This window comes from Atta cephalotes (assembly GCF_000143395.1).
Source record: "Atta cephalotes unplaced genomic scaffold scaffold00015, whole genome shotgun sequence".
Classification (NCBI taxonomy): domain Eukaryota; kingdom Metazoa; phylum Arthropoda; class Insecta; order Hymenoptera; family Formicidae; genus Atta; species Atta cephalotes.
In genome coordinates this window covers 3,884,463-3,895,300 of record NW_012130079.1, presented here as the reverse complement: position 1 = coordinate 3,895,300, position 10,838 = coordinate 3,884,463, and the positions used below count along the sequence as shown (strand labels likewise).

Sequence of the window (10,838 nt, the reverse complement as noted above, 5' to 3'; positions counted from 1 at the left end):
GAACGGAACGTACGTCATGTTCGTCGTCGTCCGACGCGTAGTTTAACGTTTACCGGTTCCGGGTCCGGCGTACGTAAGTTAAGTTAACGTAAGTAAGTAGTCTCTCTCTCTCCCTCCCCTCCCTCCTCTCTCTCTCTCTCTCTCTCTCTCTCTCTCTCTCTCTCTCTCTCTCTCTCGCTGTAAAGTTTTCTACCTTCGAGTTTCTCCCCCCGTGCGCACATACTTTTCTCCATTTTTCTCACTCTTCCTCTCTCTTACGCCTTACGTTTTTCCTTGTGTCGCCCCGTCTTTCTCTTTCCCTCTCGTCTCTATTTATGGCATACACTACCGCGGAATTGTCGCGTGCGTACACTCGCTCCCATATAAGTGGTGTACATTGCAGGCATTTTTTTTTCGAATGCAAGACTCACCGTTTCTGTCTTTCACCCTTCTCCTTTCGAGTCCTCTCTACCGCCTCCTATTGCCTTTCTTCACGGCGGATATTCGTACGGCAAAAATAAAATGCTGACATATTTCAGACTTATTGCCCCCACTCGCTGAGTATTCTCGGCTCCTTTATTGCGCCTAGTTTCATTTCTTTTTCCGGTTTACGGTACTACCGCAAGGGTATTACACGTGTTTCAGTGTTTCTTCTTATCTTCGTCCTTGTGTACAAAACCACCGCTTGACATCGGCTCCCGTAGTTCTACCGTTTGCGAATCTTCGAGATATTCGTTTATGAACTATAACGTTTTTAGCTCGCTTATATTGCAAATACTCTCCGAATCAAAGAAGAACATTCTAACACTAAAACTATGTATTCTAATAAATTCTCACTTTTTATGAAATTTCTAGCCAATTTAAAACATATCTCAAAAAACGAAAAAGAAAATTCGATTAATGCAATTTTTCAAGGTTTTTTAATTTTTAGTTTGAACAATGCACCGAGAAGATAGAATCGAAAAATGCTTTGAAAGTTTCCTTTGAAAATAAAATCTCACTATGTTTCCCCAATATTATATTCGATATTTTTTTGCGCAACATGCTAAATACATATAAATAGCGGTCTATATTTTTGTTTTCGTCAAAAAAACATTACTGTTTTTCTAAAAATTGAATTTTGTATGCCATATATTTAAACATAATTTTTAACCTTTGCTATCAGGCAGAATGTTTTGATAAATAATATATATTTATTTTAAAAAAAGATTTAATTATACCCAATAAAATTTTCCATGCAATCCATTGTAAATAATTTTAATAACAAAACTATTTATGCAAATATTATAATAGCAAAAAAAATCCAGATTATTGTAATATTACCGATTTTCTTAGAATTCCAGATACGTTCTGTCACTATTTTCCAAAACAATTAATAGTTTGTATTATCGGTATCCGAACAGCTCGGATTAATTTCAATGTGTCTGATTATTGATACTGTCGTATTACTACGGAAACCCTATTACACTGTCAGACTGTCGCTTAAGTACCGAATAGTACTTTGGGTAAGGTTCCCAATAATCGATACTGTAAATGGTTGGAATGGTTTCGACCCTTTGACCCGCATTGATCCATGAGAATATTGTCGCTATTTGTTAAATCTTACGTTATTCAAGAATCAAAAACGCGATACATACGTTCAAAAAAATAACTAACTCAAAGTAAACTTACTTGATGTCGTGAGAACACAAAATTCTACAATTTTATTTTTACATTTAACTAAATTAAATTTTTAATAAAGGGAGTATTGTACAATATATAAAAGTCAAAGTTCCAATTCTATTAGACGATTTGAATAACAATAATCTAATTTTCGAGTTTTTTCTTTTCTTCTCTCTCCACTTTTCTTTCTCGAATCTCTTATTACTAATTAAATTGCACCTGCAGTTTTCTGATTTCTGTAACGATCAACGAGTTAAGCTGCTCCGACTTTGAAATCCTACCATTGTCTTTAATGTCTAGGAGTGATTCGCCATAACGTCGTCCCACAGCGAGGATAGGTGCAGCAAGAAGAAGGGCGCAGAACGGGCGTGCCCGAGAATGGGCTCGGATAGCGGTACCGTTTCAAGTAGCATTTCCTTGGCACAAACGACCCTCTTAATCAATCGCTAGCACCTCTCTTCTTCTCCGACTGCTTTGGCTCTACAGCTTCGAGCTGTGCGTGGAGCACCATCCTCCACCTCTTGCAGCCGGAAGTCTAAAGCCCCCGTAACAAGCCGCAACTTCGATAAATCTCCCCACACCGTCTTTCTTTCCCCAAGAGCCGCGATTCCGCGGCATTAGTAGGAACGAAAGGAGAAAGGCGAGCAAAAGATATATCTCAGATCGATTTCGGCGAAGGCGCTCGAGGAATACGATACGAAAAGAAGGGAAGGGGGAGGCAGTGATGGGAAGCGAGGGGACTGCAAATCGGGGTACAGGAGAGAAAAACTTATGAAAATCCGGGATTTATGGGAACCTGTGAGCGAGAATCGGGCCAAATCGTGCCGCTGTAGTTCGGCTCTGACAAATCGTCCGGAAGTTAACGTTCTCGATCGTCTCTGAATCGCCTTTCCGCAAACGCGAATCTCACCCTTGGTGCCCTGTTCTGGGAAGAAAAAAACTTTCGACCCTTTCGATACTCGTATTTTGTATCAAAAGTTTGCATGTGTCTCGCTTCAACGGCAAACGCTTTCGATGAAGTTAAAGTTGTTTCTTTTTTAAAAGTCGGAAAATCAATAAACGCCACGCGATATTGGTTTCAAATTCTTATATTTTGTTTTACCGTTTGGTTACTTTACCGTAAAACATGTTTTCGCAAAACTTAAAAAGGACGAAGACTGACAAAGTCAAATTATAACTGAATATTATAAATACTCAATGCAAATCAATAAATGTAATTAAATAAATATAATTATATTTTATGATAATAGATTTTATCGTTAATTCTACACATTATATTTACTTCTCATGTTAATACGACAAATTTCTTTTTTCAAATAAATAAAAAATAGACATTTTACATCCAACTTCATATTCAGACAACTGATTAGAAAATCCTCAAATTACGGAAGATTTTAAATCATGGTATCAGGAAAACGTCTTTTCCTATCATGTTCCATTATATTTTCTGTCGTAAGTAATATTCCAAGGTAAACTTTCCAGATTGATTTCAAGATTTGTCAATAGATTCGAACCGAAAGAACGATAGTGATCAAAGATATTCTATAGAAAGATAGATATGCAAAAATTTTGTACAAAATATTTGCCACTCCATAGCACCGAATTTGAAATATAATCTCTGATTGGTGAAAGAGATTCCAATATCTATGTCTCTCTCGATCTTCGAGCATGAAAATCTATGTATTTCTCACAGAATTTTCGTGCTGAAGTTCTCCATATCGGCAGCCATTCGTAAAAAGACCTGATGGAGTGGAATTACTATAGGAAGGAAGGAACATGAATGCTCCGGTTGAATAGAAAATGGCAACTATAAGGAAAGTCTAAGTTTCGAGCTTCGGAAAACTGAAAATGGGGAAAGACTGCGAGTTTAAGCACCGATATAAACGATCGGGCTCTTGCTTTCGGCGCTCGAGAAACGATCCAATCCGAATAGTCACCTGCGCCGTTTAGAAGGAAGCAATAATCGTTTGATTCTGTGCGTTTCTATAGTAGAATCCTCGATTGCCAGATCTTTTGTTCGTAAGAAGGTATAAGATTGAAAAGTCTGCTGTACACAGAGATAAACGTGATGTCCAAAAGATTTAATGCACTTCTTTATCTCATCTGTGCATTGCATCTTCATTTATTTATTTATATTTAATGTGTTCATTAAATCTTGAATAAATTCGATATTAGAGTACATAATGTATATTGCGATAATAATCGATTAATTATTGACTTAAAATTGTTACAACTCAAAAATAAATTAATCCTATTATCCTTTATCGATAAAAACTTAATTTAGTATTGAAAATCTAAGCATCATTATTGTATCTGAATAAATGAACTTTTAACTGCAATTTTGTGAATTCTGCCCAGAATGGTTATCGGTAACGCAAGTGGATTGCTTTGTCGAGGAAAGTCTCGGATCTGATCACATAAAGCAAGGATTACTCTAATCCATCGAAATAATTTTGCATTAGAGCACACACGAGGTTGGAGCTAATCTACTCGGACCAGGAGCAAGTGCTCTTCGAAAACGCGGGAATTAAACGCAATCCCAAAAATATGAGGGAAGCGAACTTCGTTATATAAATTCTGAAGTAACCAATAGAAATTTATGCGTCGCATAAGCCAATCATTTATTATATACCGCCACGATTCTCATAGATAGTCCTTTTAACTCTTTAGTAACCGCAATAAAGAGAAAAAACAAAATATAACAATGGATCTTTATGCAAAAAAAAATTAGAAATAATAAGAAATAATAAAATCAAGTGGTTCCTATTATACTTCAAAAATTAATTTATACCCAATAAAATTTAATATTATTATGAACTATAATCTCAATAATGTACTACAATACAAAGTTAATTGAGTTAATCTTTGCTTTGTGTTTATAAAACACTGCCTTTTCGTATTGCATTGTTTCCAGCTATTATAACACAACTTTAATATATCAATATAATTTAGTCGACTCCCGGCTCATAGAACGCTATTTTCTTAGAATTACTTGTTCGATCGTAGCAACTTTCATGTCTAACCATCTCCTATGATATCATAACAAGCGCACTTCTACGCACGTTTTGTGTTTGATCAGTAAGCAAACGTGAAGAAGAGGATAAGAGGCAAGTTACCTGCGCCAGCCGCCCCTAGCCTCAGGACTGCATCGCTTTGAAGAGAGATAGAGAGGGTGGCGGTGTCCTCGAGGCGGGCGAGGACCTCTTCAGGAATGTCCTCGGGTTCGCGGAGGCGGAGAGTGACTTCACCCCCGCCTCCGCTACTCTGGCCACCTCCACCCCCGGGACTCGTCGACGCCGAGTACATGAACACAGATCCGTATCCATGTAGTGACTGCAGTGGCAGCCTCACGCCGCCCACCTCTCCGACCGGACCCTGAAAATAAAATATGAATTATCGTGAGAAAAAGCGGATTAATCAAAATATTGTAATAATTTTAATTATATAAGTGTTAAATTCTTTGTCTCAGATTATAATTTCATAAATAATTTTTAACAATCTTAAAACAAAATAAGTTGAAAATTATTTATTCTTTATCAGCGATGTGTAGTTCTTATTACCTATTACTTTTCTGTGATTTTATCAGAAATTGATAAATTCGCAAACTGATAAAATATAGCTAACAATATAATAATCCTAATAAACATTATAAAAGTAACTTCGCAATAAGCAAATTAATCTTTGTGTTTACATTATTTTATCTTGATATTTCGAGTTTTATGAAAATTTAATGATTTCTTTCGTGCAAAATATAGAGAGAGAAACAATAAAAAGAAACGATAGTTCTGTTTCGTCAAATAAAACGACCGTAAAAACACTTGATACATATGTTACGTCCTGTGGAATAGTATCCAGAAGCCGCATAATATTTGCCATGGAATTCGATTGGTAGAACGAATGGCCGGAAGGCGCGTCTGAATCGATTGATGCGTCATATTAAATTTAAGGCTACAGTTTTCCCTTCGTCCAGCCATATCCCGCGGGAAGACCTTCGTTCTCTTTTACCGTACCTCTTGTCTCTCATCTCGTTTTTGCCGCCGTAGCCTAACGTTCTCTTTTACGTACAGAAATATTTTGCCAATTTCGCTGTCGATGCAAATTTCAATTCGTGAGCGTCAATATTTGCTGAATCGCGCCGAAAAAGGATTTTGATGTACTGGCATTTTATCCGCCATCGAACGCGCGTTTGACTTCCATGTGAAAAAGACTACGGCGCGGTGAAAAATAAAGACAGAAAATTCCTGACAAATACATGAATGGAAAATGAAATAGATCTTTCTTCTCATTCAGATTACGATAAAAAAAGACAGAGAGAGAGAGAGAGAGAGAGAGAGAGACCTCCTCTAGTAAAAGCTCGACTTTGCTCGAGATATTTTAATGGAACGAAGAGATTCAATTATCGCCGCGCGTGTTTCTCCGCGCGCACAGTTTCTGATATGCTGTCGGATGTAATAAGGAATATCGAAGAAACGTGGTGATAATGATAGTCGATACTTAGAAAAAGTGTGATGCAATATCGAGTGCGATGCAATACAATGGAAATTGTCCGATTTTGTTATCACGATCGATCGATAAGTTAATGTCACTATACCAGTGAAATGGGATTATAGTGTTCACTATAAATGAATTATTCTGCTATTTTCCCAAACTCGCTAGAGAAAGAGAGAAAGAGAAAGAAAGAGAAAGAGAGTTGTCTTCGGCAAAGTTTATCGATTATATGGCACGTGAAAATTAACAAAAAGATATATTTATTAAAACACAGCTTAACAAATAGAATGTATTTTTTTTTGTATAAAACAGAAAACAATCCCATTTTACAAATGGAAAAAAAATAGTATTGACAATCTGATGTAAGCAAACTGAAAAAATTTGTATGTCGTTATCAATAATAAAAAAAATATTTTTTGGAAATGCACATGCAACGTCAAAGCTAAATACAGATATATTTGTGCCAAGCATAAATTTGAAATAACAGATGTTGTTAGTTTCCGTAAACAGGAAAGTCAGCCGATTCGCGTACAAGCCAGCGAGAATTAAAAATATCGGTGTAATACTGGTACAAACAAGGTTTACTGGAAATGTTTGTAGAACTCGGGCACGTATAAATGCCATCTGTATAAAGGCAATGTGCCCGGATAGTACAAACACCGGTTTTAATTCCGACGCGAATCTATACAGATGTGAACCGCACAAACAGAGAATGTACTCCGTTTACCGATTAAAAATTATGTGCTATGATAATTGAAAAAAAATGTACCTGTACATCAGTAAAAAAAATACTGTAGGTAATAATATTACGAAAGAAAAGTTTGTGAAATCATTGTAAAAATTTATAAATGTATAAATATAGTATTATATTATAAATGTATTATATCTTCACCATAAACGTCTAGTAATCCTATTTTTAGTTAAACCTATCTCTATCTGAGATGTATTCTATTAGATAGATGATTTTTTAGAAAGATTATTATAATTTAATTAATCGATGTAATATTTCAAACTCTCCTTTATTACAAAGAAAAAGATGAAACCATAATTAAGTAATAATATAGATTTGAATTCTAAATATCAACTATATCCTACAAAGTCGTTAAAAAAAAAAACCTACATTTACAAAGAACATATTAACTAAAAAATTCTTCTATTAAATTTTTCTATTTAATTTTTCGATTAACTAAAAATAATACAAAATCTTATTGAGGAAAAAAAACATTAATTATTACCGTCACCTTTTTATCTTTCGCAATAGAATTTCCAAAGAATATGAACACTTTATGTTAAAATGTTATTACTTAATCAATATTTTATATAATATGCATTAAAAAATATATATAACATAATCGTATGGTTAACATATAGAAAAAAGACAATAGTGTTCTAATAATACTCAATATAATAATACTCAATAATACTCAATATATTGTTTGTTCATAAAGTTATTAAACATCAGGAGGAAAGAGTTAATGCTAAAATTTTAATCGTATTTTTACAAATTTCAAATGCGATTTGTAAATGTTTCGATGCCATAAATACCCTCAAAAATATTACGAAAGCACGGTACACTTAAGCTGGGAAATTTCAAGTTCGCACGTATACCCGTAATGCATCCGATTTAATGGCCAGTGCCGTGTATCCGGTCGCGCGAATTTTCCCATTGTTAGCGGTCCAGGCGCGAGCCGCGTACTCTCTCTATTATTTACGTAAATTGATTCGTACCGCTGACTATTTCCGCGTCACGTATTCGCAGCCATCGAGCTAGCCGGTGCGACACGGCGTTATAGGCGGCCAGCACAAGCCATCGCTATAGCCGCGTGATGAGAGTAATTTATTTTAATGGTCATTTTCGTAATGGGTCTTTGAACAGGGCACATGAACATCTCTGAATAGGACACGTATAACGTAACACGGCAATCCCCCTTCCTGCTTTTGCTTCTCCGTATACACGTGGTGGTCGACGTGTCCCATGCGCGAGAGAGAGCGCAGCGAGAATGCACGGTAACTGTGCCATTCGCGAAAATGGCACCTGTTACCGGAAACAATGCCCGTCGTCGTCTCTACGCTTTTCCATTTTAGCAACCGCGAAAACTTTTCTGTTCCACCTCGTTCTTTCTCGTTTTTACGGCCGGCATTGTAGTATGATAGTATAACGGAGAATCCAGTACAATTGGCAAAGCGACGGCCCATTTATGACGCCCGGGGATCATTTCCATGAAGTTGCAATTAATTGAATCCGTCCCGAAAACCGTGATTTATATGCGTTCAGGAAACGTTTTTCATAATACAAAAACGACACGATATAGACATTACGTTCATTATATATGTATATATTATACGATGTTTTCCTCTCCGTTACCGGCGAGGGAATATTTTTTGAAATCACTTTTATATAGCAAGTACATCGAGTAAACGAGGAGGATACCGAGAGATGCCAGAAAGTTAAATCGATTTCAAGTCCACCGGAAGAACGAGAGGACTTTCCGATTCGACTTTCGCTATGGCAGCAAAAGCGAGCTTCAAAGTCGGAATCCGGCGTTCTCGCTTGGCAAGGCGGAAGATTACGGTAATAGATACGGCAAGGATATCTCTGAGAATCGAGCAGAGCACATATCGCTCGGGATCGACGTCATTCTCGATACACGCTATTACATGTACTCGGTCAAGGGCGAAAGTCTCCCGGGATATTCGAATAAATATCTACGACACTAGCGGGACACTTTGGAAAAAGGACTAATAGATACATGCGATGCTTCGAGTTTTTTTAAATTATACTCTTCTTGGACTTCAAAAATGTCTTTTTATTGTTCCCCACTGATTCGTAAATCATATCAAAACTTATACTATTATCTACACATTCTATCTCCTTTCCATGTCTTCCATTCTTACATCCTTTCTTCTTAAAAATCTCTATATGGAAAGAACAATTTTGCTGCAATTTTTAAAACGCATAATAGCTAGATACCGATCTAAAAATAATTTTGTTTGAAACATAAAAATAATTATGCTCAAACTAATTGCTAGAATATTAACTTTTTATAACGTTATTCATTATGTTTGAACGTTCTACATTTCTACATAATAATTTTAATATTCCAACAAAATTATTTTCAGATCTGTATCTAATTAAACTTTAGAGACTTCAACAAAATCGTTTTTTCCATATGTCCGAAGTTTCACATTGATAATAATTTAAAAGAACTTGAGAACGTCAAAATATGTTTTCATTGTGTGTAAAAGCTACTGATAAAATCAACGAATCAAATTATTTAAAATCAAAATACTTTATTAGAGATCAAGAAAAATTCATAGAAATTATATTTCTTATAAAATTGAAATAACAAGAATTGTTGTAAAATATAAAAACGAATCGATTCTGTCTTCATGATAAAAACGTAAAAAAAAAAGGAGAAACGAAAATACCATAGCAATATATTATTTTATAGTTAAAAATGATTTTATCGTTTAGGGATTTTAACGGATATAATTTTTCACGAAATGTCGACGCTTCGAATTGCTCCTGGTGATGAAGAGCCGACCTCTTTAGGATTTAGGAAGAAGTAATAACAAACGGAAACTACAACTCTCGGAAGCCTGATAGATTTTATTCCGGCACGTATGCAAATTGACAAATTGAATTCACTTCGCGCGCCGTTCCCAAATAAAAGAGAACGATACAAGCCGATATATGGCCTGCAAAAAACCGAATGAAAAGCGGATACGGCCACGATTTCACGCTGAAGTGCTATTCCGATTTCGGAACATTAATCAGCATCTTTCGTTCCGAAATTCCCAATAAACAGTGCCCAAGTATCAAGTGATTATTCACAGGATACCGTAAATGTGCGACAATTATTTAGATTTCGTCTTTTTAGCTTGGAAAACGCATAGTCTTTTCACAAAAAACATTGAATTTTCTTCAAAAAGAAATAAAATAGATAGATAGCTTTAGGAAATATTGCAAGCACGTTTGCGACTTTGTGTGTGTGTGTGTGTGTGTGTGTGTGTGTGTGTGTGTGTGTGTGTGCGCGCGTGTGCGTGCGCGTCACAAATTTCTGTCAATAATAAAAAAGATATATAACCGCAATATATTTTTATATCTCTGTTAAAACGGTAGCATACAAATTTGGCAAGTATTCAAATCGTCGCATGCCAAATCAAGAAAGATCGTGGCGTTTAGAATTCAAGATACAAGCCGATGTGTCGTGAGGATTTTCATAGCGAGTCCGTCGATGCGAGGAATGAAAGTCGAGATATCGCGTTGGCATTACGTGTCATACACACGAGCTTACCGCGAGGGGGTGTGCGGGGTTATGCCACAATCGTCTACGTACGTACGGCGAGCTGCCAAGTCCCTTCTCGCACGACAAACAACCGGAAATGTAGCCATAACAATACGGATATGCGCCGGTGCAGCCGCATGCGCGCGCGAGCCGAGCTTTCGCGTACTACACGCGAGGCACACGGATGCGACGCAGATTTCCTCGGCCATAACGCAAAATGCGAACCGCGCTCGTAAACGCGGAACTCCTCCCTTTTGCCACCCCGCCGTGCCGTTCGTGTTCGTTCGTCCGTCTCGCTCTGAAAATCGAAGTGACCCGTAGCACGCACACCACGGCCCATACGAACTTTACTAAATGGAGAGTGCACCGAAAGGATTATCTCTGCCCCGCGTTTCGGATGTCGGAGGGGGGGGGGGGCGC

At 36.8% G+C, this 10,838-nt stretch overlaps 1 protein-coding gene across 1 annotated transcript in view; it reads right to left on the bottom strand.

The window, feature by feature from the left end:
* LOC105618089 overlaps nt 1-10,838 on the bottom strand; it is a 253,179-nt gene that overhangs the window by 171,477 nt on the left and 70,864 nt on the right. Inside the window, exon 2 of the mRNA XM_012199629.1 lies at nt 4,758-5,016. Within this exon, the coding sequence (XP_012055019.1) occupies nt 4,758-5,016 (259 nt within the window). The remainder of the gene's footprint in view (nt 1-4,757; nt 5,017-10,838) is intronic.